Raw genomic sequence first — 14378 nt, 5'->3', positions numbered from 1 at the left:
AGTTAGAGTGTAGAATTAATATAGAGATATAGAGAGTAATAAAACAGTAGGTAGTAAGTAAGTAATTACGTAGAAGAAGTTCTAATTATAGAATATTTAGAGAGAGTAGAGTAGAAATAAGATTAACTAATCTTATCTTTTAGTAAGCTTTAATGCGTAGTAGAAATTAGTTCTATAATTAAGTAGCTAGGCTTATAACTATTAGAGCTAGAGACAATTAATAATTAGAGATAATTAAGTATATTGTAATTAATCTACTATAAAAGAAAGTTAGAATAAAATCTCTAGCTATATACTTAAAAGCTAAGCAATTACGTGTCTATAATTAAGTAATTATAACTACTCTCTAACTTTAACATAAGCTAGTTAAAATATATAATAATATTATAATATTCTTTACTATAAATAAGTATTAGTATTTATAATATAGTTATTTTACTAGCTTAAATTATATAAACTTTAACTACTATACTAAAAGTAGTAGTATTTAAAGTCTAAGCTTTAGCTTACTTAATACCTAAACTTTTAAATCTTAAATTTAGACTTTTTATAAGAAAAAACTAATATACTAGTAATAGACTTTACTCTTCTTAGACTAGCTTATACTATAGAATTATTAACCTACTAATAGATAGCTTAGATAATATCTCTAATAAATTTATATTATATTATATAGAATAAAATAGATTTTTCTAACTTACGTAGCTTTGTATAAGCTATTATATTACTATATTAGGTAGATACTTTATTTATCTCTTTTTATAGCTTCTTAGCCTTATTTTAATTATAATATAGCTAGTAGAAATCTATATATTCTCTTAGGTAAGCTTTATAAATAAGATAATATTACTACTAATTATATATAAAGTAAATTAAACTTAAATCTATACTAACTTATTACTACTTATATAGCTATATATAATAAAAACTAATAGAATAACTATAGATATATATATCTTTATACTTTATCTCTACTTTTTTATATCTTAATTATAAGTTTTTATTATAGTCTTAGGCTTTATCTAAGCCTAGACTAGAATAGAAAAGGTATAGAAAAGATCTAGATAAGGTCTAGACTTACTATATAAACTTTTAGATTCTATATATAGCTTTTAAAGCTCTAAGCTTTATAATATTCTATTAATACTTTATATATTCTAACTCTAAGACTAGTCTATAATAGTTTTCTACTTTACTAAGCTATAGATATTAATTAAATATAGTAGGCTTAGTAGTACTTTTTATTACGCTATCTAGTAAAGCTCTTAAAAACTTCTAGATTATAGTACTAACTATAGAACTTATAGTAGATTTAAAAGTAATATTTATACTATATATTAAGAGAGCTATAATAATATAGCTCTTATTATTCTAAATAATAGTATAGCTACTATAAGTAGTGTAAAATTTAACTAATTCTTAAAATAGTCTATAAAACTAGTATAAGAGATGTAAATAATAATAATTAGATTTAATAAAATATAAGCTATTATATAAAATATAGAGGTATAAGACTTTTATATATAGAAAGCTAGTAGATAGCTTAGTCTAATTAGGCTAAGCTAGTTACGTAATAACGTAATAGAATAGAAACTAGCTAGAACTATAATATTACCTCTTTTTTCTAAAATAGTTGCACTAGTAATTATTATAACTATCTAACGTAGCTTCTTTATAAAGATAATATTACTATTTTTCTATATACTAGGTACGCTATTATAGTAATATACTATTCTCTATTATCTTATAAAGTATTATATTCTCTATAAGATACTAAGTATATCTACTATTATTATAGTAATGTTAGAGTTAGAAACTAGAAATAAGACTAAGCCTAGGCCTAGAGTTAGAGTTAGAGTTAGAGTTAGAGTTAAAGTTAGAGTTAAAGTTAAAGTTAGAGTTAGAGTTAGAGTTAAAGTTAGAGTTAGAGTTAGAGTTAGAGTTAGAGTTAAGAAGAGTAGTATAGAAGATAGAAGTACTTATAATATTAAGAGAGAAAGCTATTTATAATTAATTAATACTAAAGCTATATCTTACTTTACCTAGCTATATTAGATTAACTAAATAACTATAAAGCTTACTTTCTAGACTAATACTATAATAGACCTTCTCTAATATTAGATTAGTTTACTAAGTATTAGAGCTATCTACTATATTTTTATTAAAGGTATTATTAGTGTAGCTATTAAAAGTATATATAAAGATAGTATTAAAGTATAGAGTAAAGTTCTAATATAACTTATAAGAGAATAGCTTACTAGAGTAAGTATTATAGAAGTCTTAGATAGCTTTCTTAGTACTCTATAAGTTAGTATAATTCTACTAAAAGAAAAAGATATTCTAGTCTAGTAAGTTAGTATACTTAACCTTATACTACTAAGTACTTTTTTTACTAGTAATAGAGTCTTTATAATACTAATTAATATAATAATTAATAATAGTATTAATATAATAATTATAAAAACTATCTAGCTTCTTAGTAGTAAGGTTACTTTTATTCTTATTACTATAGCGCTAGTTAGTGTCTAAGTATAATAGCTAGAGATAAAAGACTAAGTATACTTACTTATAATAATCTAGTAGCTCTAGAGTAATAGTATATTAGTTACTAATAGCCTTAATATAGAAAAGGCTTAGATTCTTAGTAAAAAGCTCTTAATTTAGGCGTATAGTAGAGATATTTCTAGCGTTAATATAAACGTAATTACTAATATAATACTTTAGAGCTACTTAGTAGTTAACGTTAGTATAGTACTCTATTTTATTTTATATCTAGTAAAGGTTTTTCTATATAAAGTAAATAATATCTACTATATAATTAGTAGTACTATAGGCTTCTTTATAGAAAAGTTTTTTAGCTCTAGACTAGATAGTAGCTATAGAAGTATTTAGCTCTATCTCTATATATAGTAAATAGCTCTTTATAGCTAGTATAGAGGTAACACTAGTAGATATATTCTTATAGTTATTAATAGTAAGCTAGATAATAGATAGCTACTTAATCTAGTTATTCTATATATAGTTAATATATGCATAGAGATAATACTTTAGACTAGTATTAGTAACCTTAGTCTAACTATTAGTCTTAAAATAATATATAGTAGAAAGCTTTAGTATAATACCTATTCTAGCGTAGAGTTTTTTCTAGAAGTAGAAAATAAACTATATGCTATAATTAGAGATAATAGTAGAAAAAAAGCTTTTCTCTTTTTATATATATTTAATAAAGACTTAAATAACTATCTAGATCTTTAGGTTCTTAAAAGTAATAAAGCGTTACTACTTACTAAGATAATTAATAACTACTATTATATACTTATATATATAACTAAAGCACTTATAATAAAAGAAAGAAGTAATAAAATTAACTAAGATATCTATCTAAAAGTAATATAGAATAGATAAAAAGTATAAGAGTCTCTACTTCTAGTTCTTATATAGCTTAGTACGTTAATACATTTTATAGTTATAAGTATAGTAAGTAATAGTGTCTATTATTAGTAGCTAGTAATAGTACTAGCTAATAAGATAGTATATAGGCCTTTTACTACTATATTTTATAGAAGAGCTATTATAATAGAGACTAATAATATAGTTATATAAGTTATTATTAAATAGAATAACTAAATATTTATAAAAGTAGATAAGTCTATTATAAACTATATAGTTCTTAAGCTTTATTTTTAGCTTTATCTTAGTTACTAAACTATAAGAGAGGTAGTAAGCGCCTTTAGCTTTAGCTTTAATAATATTCTTTATTATACTATTCTAGTTATACGCTATATAAATAGTAACTATAAGTTTATTAAAAGCGCTTTCTATAGATATTTATACCTATAGAGCTAGAATATCTAGTAGAGAGTTTACTATTAACTCTCTCTCTCTAACTTAATATCTAAAAGAAACGCTAGTTTAGGCTTCTTATCTACTAAGTTACTATTAATAATAAACTTCTTACTTATAAGATAAACTATAGCTACTAGTATAGGCGCTAACTTAGTATAGTCTATAAATAGTATTCTAGCTAGATAAGCTGCGTATATAGCGCTATCTAAGTAGTATATTTATATAATATCTTTGCAAAGAGTAAAGTTAATATAGTAAGAATCTAGAATTATCTAGGTCTAGTGTAGAATATAGAGATTATTTAGGTTTATAGGCGTATTACTAGAGTAATAGATTAGAGCGTTAGGCTTTAAGCTTAGATAACTTAGCTTATAAATAATTTTAAAGTTAAATTTACTAAAGAATTCTACTTACTAAACTTATTATCTATTAAGTTTTTTATTTACTATAAAGATTTATAAAGTAGTATAATTAGAGATAACCTTTATAAAGTTAGTAGTGCTAGCTAGCTTAGACTACTACTTTTTAAATACTTTAACTATTACTATAAGCTTCTTATTATAGATAGTGTAGTTATACTCTACTAGAAATATCTTTATAGATATAAAAGCTACTAGCTTAAGTATACTATTAGTTTAGACTTAAAATAATATAGTAGCTATAATAGTGTCTAAAACGTTTATCTTAATTTAGGTTTTAAGGTTAAAGTTAAAGTAGAAAAGAATAGGCGCTATAGTAAATATATACTTTAATCTCTTAAAAGCTTTATAGGCTAGAGAGCTTTAAATAATAAAGAAGTTAGTGTAGATATTACTATTTATCTTACTCTAAGTAAGATCTATAAGTAGTTTTATAATATATAAGAACTTTATAATAAAGCGTTTATAGAAGTTAGTAAATTTTAGAAATACTTATAACTTCTTTAGTATTATAAGTAAGAACTAGTCTAGAATAGTTTTAACCTTTAAGAGATTTATCTTTAGCCTATTAGTAGTTAAGATTAGTTCTAAATACTTTACCTTAGTAACTATAAACTTACTTTTATTAATATTAAGATATAAACTAGCTTTTCTAAGTTTATAGATAACTATATAGATATATCTTTTATATATCTTAAGTGTAGAGCTATATACTAAAATATTATCTAAATAAATAGAATAGAAGTTATTAAGATACTTTTATAAAACTTTATTAATATAGAACTAAAATATATCTAAAGTATTATAAAGGCTAAAGAGTATTATAAAATACTTAAATAGTCTATTATAAGTAAAAAAGGTAGTCTTATACTTATTTTTTTTCTTAATATATATTTTATTAAATATAGTAATAATATTAACTATAGTAAAGTACGTAACTTTAGATAATCTAGCTAGAGTCTTTTTAATTATTAGTAGCGTATTATAGTTCTTAATTATAACTATATTAAAAGTATAATAGTTAATACAAATATAAAGACTACTATCTAGCTTCTAGATAATAAGTACTAGTAAGGTATATTCTAACTTACTTTTATAAATCTTACTATATAAGTTTATATTATAGATATAGACTTTAATAGCTATACTCTTATTATAACTTAGACTATATATTCTAGTAGAAGAATACTTAGAGCTAGAGATAATATTAATAGCGTAGTTAATAGAGCCTCTCTACTTAGAAAAACTAGTAGTAAAAGAGTTAGAATTAAATTAGTAGGCTATATTATAAAGCTATCTAGGTAGCTTACGTATAATATCTTTCTAAGACTTAGTAGGTATATTAAGCTTATTATAAAACTTCTTAATATTCTTCTAGATAAGAGCGTTAAGCTTAATAGAAGAGAATATTAAAGTAAATATATAGTAAACGTAATTACGCTTATTATTATCTTTATTACTACGCTCTAGTTACTTAAAGTCTTAAGAGTATATCTAGATAATATTATAGTTATTACGCGTAGCTATAGTAGTAGTAGTAGTACTTATAATATAGTAGATATCTATTAAGATATAAAATAGGTTTATTTCTTTATTAGCTAGCTAGCGCTTATAATATATACTATAGATAAGAATATTAGTACTATAGGTAAAGTAGTTAGTGTTATAGTACTTACTACTAAAGTATATAGTTCTATTCTACTAATTAATATATAGGTTATACTTTTCTAGCTAAAGTAGACTAAAGATAAAGTTATAACTAGTTATATTAACCTAGTAGAAAAGCTTCTTAGCTTTATAATTACTATAAGTAATAGAAACTAAAACGCCTTACGTAATAGTCTAGCTAATAATACTACTATTACTAAGATAAAGCTATAGTAGCTACTTAAGTATAAATATTTATAGTTTATATTATTACGTAAATAATATTAATATATAGTTACTAGTAGCGCTAGAGTCTATTAATTCTTTTATATTAATAGTAGTGCTAGTAGATAATATAGCTTTATATTTAAATATAAATTACTATTCTTATACTAGCTACTTACTCTTTATAATTATATTTAAACTAAGCGTTACTATCTTACTAGTAGTACTACTATTATTCTTATATATTTAGTTCTCTAAATATTATATATAAACTTAAAGTATATCTACTTTTTACTCTAGTAAGTAGAGTATTAGTAGAGTTAGTAACTTAGAGAAGAGTAGTTTAGTAAAAACCTTATAGAGAGTATTAGAGTAAGTAGATACTAAGTATTATAGAGAAGAACTTAGACTATATATATTATAATTATTTTTTTTCTTCTTCTATCTCTAGTAGTAACTATTACTAGAGATATCTAGTTTTCTAAGCTAGTAATGTTCTTAATAGAAGTCTAAAGAGTAGTATTAGTAAGAGTTAATATTAAGACTAGAATCTTAGAGGTAGTAATAATAGAGCTATTTTTATAGATAGTAGAGACATTATTATTACTAGCGTAATAGTGCTTACTACTATTATTAGTAGTGCTACTATACTTAAAGTATTAGCTCTACTTTAATAAAATAGTAAGCTAAGCTTTTATATAACTATAGTTATTATAAATACCTACTATAATAGTTTTACTACTACTAGAAGAAGCTACGCTACTACCTCTATAGCTACTATAACTACTATTAGTACTACTAGTACTAATACTAGAACTAGTAAGCCTTAGAAACTATTACTAAGTGTAGTAGTTATAAATAAAACTATTCTAGGTATTACTAACGTAATACTAAAATATAGTATTATAGCTATATTTTATAAGTTAGATAGTATATTAAATAAGCTTACTATTAGATATATTTATAGATGTAAAAACTAATATAAAATAACTAACTTAGATATTAAAGCTCTTATTATTCTTCTATATAAGACTATTAGCGCTTTTATTATAAAAAGTAGTAGTAGTATTAGTATACGTATCTAAGATATTATAGATATAGTCTAGAGTAGTAAAGATTTTATTTATACTAATAAACTAATTACGTAAAGCTATATTAGTATAGTATTTAATCTACTAAGCTATAGAACTATATAAGTAATTAATAATATAGTTTATCTAGTTCTAGATAGTAGTATAGACGTTAGACTTTAAAAGAAAGTTCTTAGTAGTATAGTACTAGTACTTATACTTAGTATAGTTAGTATTATTACTATAGAATATTTTAATATTCTTAAGCTTTACGCTAGTAGAAGTAAGATTATTAGAGATATAAAAGTGTAGTGTAGCTAAGTAAGCTAGCTACTATAGTAGCGCTAGTAGTAGACTACTCTAATAGATAGTAAAGCTATATAGTCTACTAAGTAGAAGAGCTAGAGAGTTACTACTTTAGCTAATAAATAAGTTAAATAGAGAGATAGTAGGTCTACTAGTAGAACTACTACTATAAGTATAACTACTAGCAACGCTTTTACTAGCTATAATACTACTACTACTATTAGTAGAAAGATCTAGGCGCTATTAGAGCTAGTTCTTCTTATTAACTAGTTTACTAATATAGGTATAGAGCTAGATATTAGAGTTATAGAAAGCTTTAATTTTATTATTAATAATAGTAAAGTAGGCTATATATAAGTTCTTAGTTATAATTATCTAGTTATACTTCTTAGTTAGATTCTTAATAGTAAGATTAGTAGTAGCTTAAGTCTATTAGTAGGCTTACTTAATATAGAAGTTAACTTTCTACTTATAAAGCTAAGCTTTATTAGTTAACTACTTAACCTTATTATATTAATTATAGTAATTAGTTATAATAGTAAGAAAGTAAGTAAAGATATATTTACTATACTTCTAGACTATGTTAGTAAACTACTTAGTATTATATATATTAGAGATAATCTTTTACTTATTATTCTTATAAACTTAGAATAAGTAAACTTATATAATATTAGTAGCGTTATTATAGTCTATATCTAAGATAGTAGATTTAGCTAGCTTAGTAGCAGCCTTAAGAGACTATTAGTAAAACTTATATTAATAACTAATATAGTTAGTGTTATTATTACTATTATTACTATTATTACTATTTTTACTATTACTACTATTACTATTACTACTAGTAAACTAGATATAACGCTATTACTAATATTCTATAAAAGTGTTAGCCTACTTCTAATAGAGCTTAGCTTTTTTATTATTATTAAGGTTATTATTATTCTTAAAGTTACCTAAATTATTATTAAAGCTTTTAGAGTTAACCTAAGTGCCTATTACTTAGGTATTACTACTATTAGCGTTATTAGTAGGCGCTACTAGCGCTAAGACTACACTAGCGCTACTAGAGTTTAATTAGACTATATTACTACTTATTAGTATAGAGATATAGAATATAGAAAGCTATAGTAATTTTATATTACGCGCTAGTAATATAGAAAGCTATAGTAATTTTATATTACGCGCTAGTAATATAGAAAGCTATAGTAATCTAGTATTACGCGCTAATATATATTAGAGTTTAATATATAATTTATATATAAGTAGATAGAGCTTATCTTAAAAAGAAGCTTATATAATATAAAAGATATAAATAATAATAATTAGATTTAATAAAATACAAGCTATTATATAAAATATAAAGATATAAAACCTTTATATATAGAAAGCTAGTAAGTAGTCTAGTCTAATTAGGCTAGGCTAGCTATATAATAACGTAATAGAATAGAAACTAGCTAGAACTATAATAACTAGCTTCTCTAAAGCTAATAAAGCGCTTAAGGCGCGTATACTTATATAATATATAATACTTATAAAGTTAATACTAGTAATTAGTATTATTATTAGTAGTAAAGTTCTAAGTCTTAAGAATATATTTTAAAAGTTTATTATTAGGCTTATAAAACCTCTAGGTAGTATAGCTCTTAGCTTATTATATAAGTAGAAAATATTAAATAGATATCTAAATACTTTTTTAACTAAAAAGATAATACTAAAAAGCTTAAATCTTAAATAGAGTAGTTTTCTATAATATATATCTCTTAAGGCTATAGCTACTTATACTATCTACTAGTTAATTAAGAAGTAATTCTAAATAGAAATTAGCGCTTTAATAATACTATATATATAGTAGTAATAAAAGACTATATCTATATTATAGAGGTTCTTCTAGAAGCTAGAGCTAATATTAATATTAAAAGTAGTTACTTTACCTAATATAGCTCTTAAAGCTACTATATACTATATTAAAAATAAAGTATTTACCTTCTATTATAGAGTAGTATAAATATATACTATAGTAAACTTTCTTATAAGACTTTTTATATAGTAGCTAAAGATATTATATAAGTGCTTATTATAGCTAGTAGTACTATTAATATTAGATAAGATAACTAGCTACTTCTACTAATCTAGAAGATATTTTACTTATAGATATACTATTAGAATAAACTAAGAACTAGATATTAGATAGAAGCTAGAATAAATACGTATATTTAAAGTTATTAGAATAAGCTATACTAGTGTTTTCTTAAAAGAGAAGGTAGTACACTTTATATAGCTAGATTAATTAAGTAAGCTATTAAATTCTTACTCTAATAATGCTACTACCTATCTAAAAATATAATAACTTTATCTAGTAGATATAAATAGTATCTACACGTGCTATTATCTTCTATACTTAGCTTAGCGCTATACTTCTACTATAAAATAGGCTCTAGAGCTGTGTAATTAGTTAATCTTTATATAGATAATAACTAATACTATCTATATTACTAACTACTATTATTGTATTATATTATTTGTGTATAGAAGCTTCTAGCTTAGAAGTAAGTACACTTGCATAGTAAAATATTATGTAATCTAGCTAGCGTAGAACGAATGTATATAAGTACGACGTGTTTCTAGTAATGTAAGAACACTACTCTCTCTATTAACATTGAGTTATTATAGGTCGACCTAGTCTTTTAGTCTAGCACACTTTTCTCTGTATCGAAGTTCGTACTGTACAGCAATAACCTACTCATCATGCGCTTCTTCGCCATTACCACCGCCGGAACACTCCTGTTCCAAAGCAGCACCATCATGGCCGCCACGGTCGACCTTCAGGTAAGGCTTACTTGAGCAATCACGACCCTGGCCACAAAAGCGACCAGCTGACATGTTTCTGTTTCCTTCAAGGCACGAGGCTGCTCCCGCTCTAACAGCGGTAAACACTGCGCCTCCTCCTCCGACCAGTCTAGCCAAGGAAACGCTCGCGCCGCATTGAAAGACCTCATGAGTCAATGCCAGAACGGTAACCTAGCAGGGAACGCCAAACGCGTCTCCAGCAACTCGTACAACGGTATTGTCGCCTACGCCTGCAATAGCTTCTGCCGCACTGGCTACATGCCCTGCCAGGACGCTGAGTGGAGCATTAACCGCGTCATCAACGACTGCAACGATGGCAAGGGTATGGGATGAGACAGCCAGGAGACAAGGGGCACGTGGTATGGCATTGCGCATGATTCGGACAACCCGTGCGGCTATGGCTACACGGGTCGTGGTGCGACATACTAGTAGAGATGAGTTGTGGAAGACCGATATGTTTATTTCCATAAAAACCAGTAGTTGGATGACAAGGTTTCCCAGCCTCAATAGCAGCCTTGCGTCGATCAAGAAATCCGTGCACCACAAATGGCCAGCTCGCAAGATTGAAGATAATCGCGTGCAGGTTGCGTACCCGTGAGACATGTACATAGGGTCGGATCGCAAGCACATTGCGGCTTATCTAGTTTACGTGGCTTGGGATTATGTACACGTACTATGCTAAATCAAGACTACGCGGATATTGTGCGCTCGTTGCTAATCAAAAAGTGATTTTGACATTCAATAGCTGCAGCAGTGTCTGAATTGAGGCGTTTTCGTTGATTTTGAACGACCTTCTTTGTTTGTAGGAATACACGCTCACATTCAGAGCTCATTGCCGGACGAGTAAACGATTCAACGCCATCTCGGAGAGCACAGGGTAGTCAGATGCATAGTGAACCTAACACCTCAGAGGATTCTCAACATCCCGATCGGCCTTATTGGCACTAGCCATAATCCTATCAGGCCTACAGGCCAGTGTTGTGCGGTTCCTTCGGCGTGGTAGACACTGAAGTTGCGGCGGGCCAATGACCACGCTTACGAGCTTGCTAGAAAAGATCAAGCGCAGTATCGCTATTAGTAGTACCCCCATTGTCCTCCTTCTGTGTTGATTCAGCTACATCTACTTCGTAGCTTGCGTACACATCCTGACCTACGTGCTTTGCCTCCGCGATCCATTTCTTTTCAAGACTCCATTCGAGCTCGAGATAGGTAAAGTAGGCCGCAGGATGCAAGGCAACTGCGCATCAGTATGCTGGCGTAACATCCGTAAGGGTTTAGTATTTTTCAAGCTTGGTGCAGTAAGTATCAACAGCGTATGAACAGTAGTTGAAAACCTCTCCGGGGTGGTCGTCTGCGACTTTTCAGCGTGCTGGAGCTTCTCAAAGAGGATATGAACTTGCCGCTAACAAAAGCTCGGTGGATGGTGCCGAGATTTTCGTTCAACATGTGGCTTGCGAAAAGACCGGCATATCTGCAGTGAAACTATCCTTGAAACATGGTATGTCTCCCTCTTCGAAGGACAAGGAAGGCGGAACATCGCTCCGAATCAGTGTTGGGAAGCTCGCAAATCCATAGAAATTTGCGAGGCGTGTCCATGATCACGTCGGTCCTTCGTATGACGGAACGATCGTTAATGTACTGCTTGCGGTAGGCTCTCAGACACCGATCTCAGACGTCGGTAGATTGAACTACTCGTTATGGGAAGACGACGGGAGAGGCGACCTTCTAAAAGGCCACACTGAAACTGATACCCCGAAAGGACAGCCGCAATACAACCCCTTTGCAGGAGACATCCAACGAACGTAAGCAGAAAATGTAGTCTTTCTACTTCCATACCATATATCTTAAGCTAGATAGCTTTACTTTGTAGAGTGTTTATCTCTTCTAAGAAGAGAAATATATCCAATCTTGAAAATTAACTCAGTTAGACCTTGTGACTAGTAAAGTCAACGTGGCTCTTGATGGCTCAACAGGTGCGGCTCGGAGTGTCTGTTCATGCATCCGCGAAGGATCTAGTGCCAGACCAAGTGGGCCAACAACAGGCGGGGCGGCACGGACGGATGCCTGTCTCCGGAAACGTCATGCCGGCAAATGTAACAAGTACGCAGGCGACAAGCGTTTGGTAGGCGATGTTCCAAATGTATTGATCGAACACAGCGGGTGTGGGATTCGCGTTGTTGAACACTACCGAGGTCCACTGGGTCGGACGAGCGAAAGACGGTAAAGAGACTGCGGATATCAGGCCTTTGTATCACAACGCAGCTGATCTAAGATCCAAACATCGCGGAGACGACTAAGCGCTGAGCGATCGGGCGGGAAAACGAGTCATGTGTACTTCGGCGCATGGCGCAATAGGAAGGCAAGAGCCGCACCGAACGATGGCTATCGTGCGAAAGGATCGAAGGATTGCAATAGAAGGCTGCCCCGCGCTTCCTTCTCTGGCCTTTCACAAACATTGCAGAACGAACACTCGTCGCCAGACATGTCAATACTCGTGGCAAATATCCTCGAACGTGTTGCGGCCGCCGGCAGAGCTTACGAAGCCGAGCAACTCGGCTCACGAGAAAGTCTCATCGAGCTTGGTCGAGACCTGGTTGCGGCGCTCGAGATACCCAGTGAATTCCTGCAGAGAAGCTTTTGGGCCGAGGTTCGTGATTGAACCTGCACTGCTACCAGCATACTGATGAGTCTGCAGCCGGCATTGTCAGCACACTGCAAGTTCGCTGTCGAAGTCAAACTCTTCCAGCATCTAAGAGATGCAGGCGATGCCGGAGTTAGTCCGGGCGACCTTGCTCAAAAGACGAGCGTTGACCCTGTTCTATTGCAACGAATCATGCGTCACCTAATCGCAATGAAGATCGTTTCTTTCTCGAACGGTAGGTTCCTCGGTACCCGTCTGAGCCACGAACTTGCAGCGGACAACTATCAGAAGAGCATTGACTTTTGCTACGACGTGTCACGACCGTCGTTCAATGGCTTCCCGGAGTATTTCAAGAAGACTGGTTACAGGCTACCCACTTCGCCTACAGAAGGACCATTGCAGGATGCGCATGGAACAGATTTACCTTTTTTCCCATGGTTGGTCGCAACGCCTCCTCGTCTCGACGAGTTCGACAACTTCATGTCGGTGTATCGCGCAGGCAAGGCGAATTGGTTCGATCCCGGCTTCTATCCGGTCGCAGAACGTCTGATCAATGGCTTTGACTCCAGCTGCAGCGAGGCCCTTCTGGTAGATGTCGGCGGCGGTCGTGGGCACGATGTCCAGCAATTCGTGGCGCAGCACCAGTCTCATCCGGGCAAAGTCATTCTTCAGGATCAAGAGCCAGTGATCGCGGCCATCAACGATAAAGGGGGGCTTCCTTTTGAGAGCCAAGTTCATGACTTCTATACCCCTCAGCCCATCCAGTCAGCCAGGGCGTACTCACTGCACTCGATTCTCCACGACTGGAGAGACGAAGAGGGCGTCAGGATTCTCGAAAGCCTGAAGCCAGCGCTGAAGCCCGGCTACTCGCGGGTGCTGTTGAACGAGATTGTGCTTTCAGAAGAAAAGCCCACCATCGCCGCCACCTCTATGGATATGATGATGTTGGCACATCTTTCTGTGCGCGAGAGAACAGAAGCGGAGTGGAGAGCGATAATCGAAAAGGCTGGTCTGAAGTTCTTAGCCATCTACAATTACCCTGGGGTCGCTGAGAGTGTTATTGAAGCGGAACTTGGAGAATGAGGCGCGGAGCTGTAATGCCAAAGCGAACGAGGTGCCAGATGTCATGTAATAAGGAAAGTAAGAATGGATAGAGTGCGCCTTTGACGCAGACTGCGGTCTGGTCATTTAGACTAGGAGAGTGCAATGATGCGCATTGTGTATGTAGTGTGGTGATGGCAAGCGCGGAGTGGTTCAGGCTAGCCCACTGCCGGAAGGACCTCGGTGCAGCTAGCGTCAACCGAATGTTTGAACACGGCCCATGTGATTAGTCCGTCGCTCTCGTTCCCGCCACGTGTGCGCGCCTCGATGACCAACAAG

At 31.1% G+C, this 14378-nt stretch overlaps 2 protein-coding genes across 2 annotated transcripts; both read left to right on the top strand.

Annotated features, from left to right (window-relative positions):
- Positions 1-10255: 10255 nt before the first annotated feature.
- Positions 10256-10690, top strand: J4E85_005081 (uncharacterized protein; the record flags this gene model as incomplete). Its single annotated transcript, XM_051469331.1, has 2 exons — positions 10256-10336; positions 10466-10690. 2 exons carry the CDS (start codon positions 10256-10258, stop codon positions 10688-10690), a joined length of 306 nt encoding a protein of 101 aa, XP_051327546.1.
- A 2149-nt stretch (positions 10691-12839) lies between these two features.
- Positions 12840-14081, top strand: J4E85_005080 (uncharacterized protein; the record flags this gene model as incomplete). The annotated part of the gene is made up of 2 exons (XM_051469330.1): positions 12840-13004; positions 13053-14081. The coding sequence occupies 2 exons, from the start codon at positions 12840-12842 to the stop codon at positions 14079-14081; spliced, it is 1194 nt and encodes a 397-aa protein (XP_051327545.1).
- Between the last annotated feature and the right edge of the window lie 297 nt (positions 14082-14378).

This window comes from Alternaria conjuncta (genome assembly GCF_024043145.1).
Source record: "Alternaria conjuncta strain BMP 0040 chromosome Unknown scaffold_6, whole genome shotgun sequence".
Classification (NCBI taxonomy): domain Eukaryota; kingdom Fungi; phylum Ascomycota; class Dothideomycetes; order Pleosporales; family Pleosporaceae; genus Alternaria; species Alternaria conjuncta.
The sequence above is the reverse complement of the archived record's forward strand: the minus strand, read 5'-3'. Positions and strand labels throughout refer to the sequence as shown.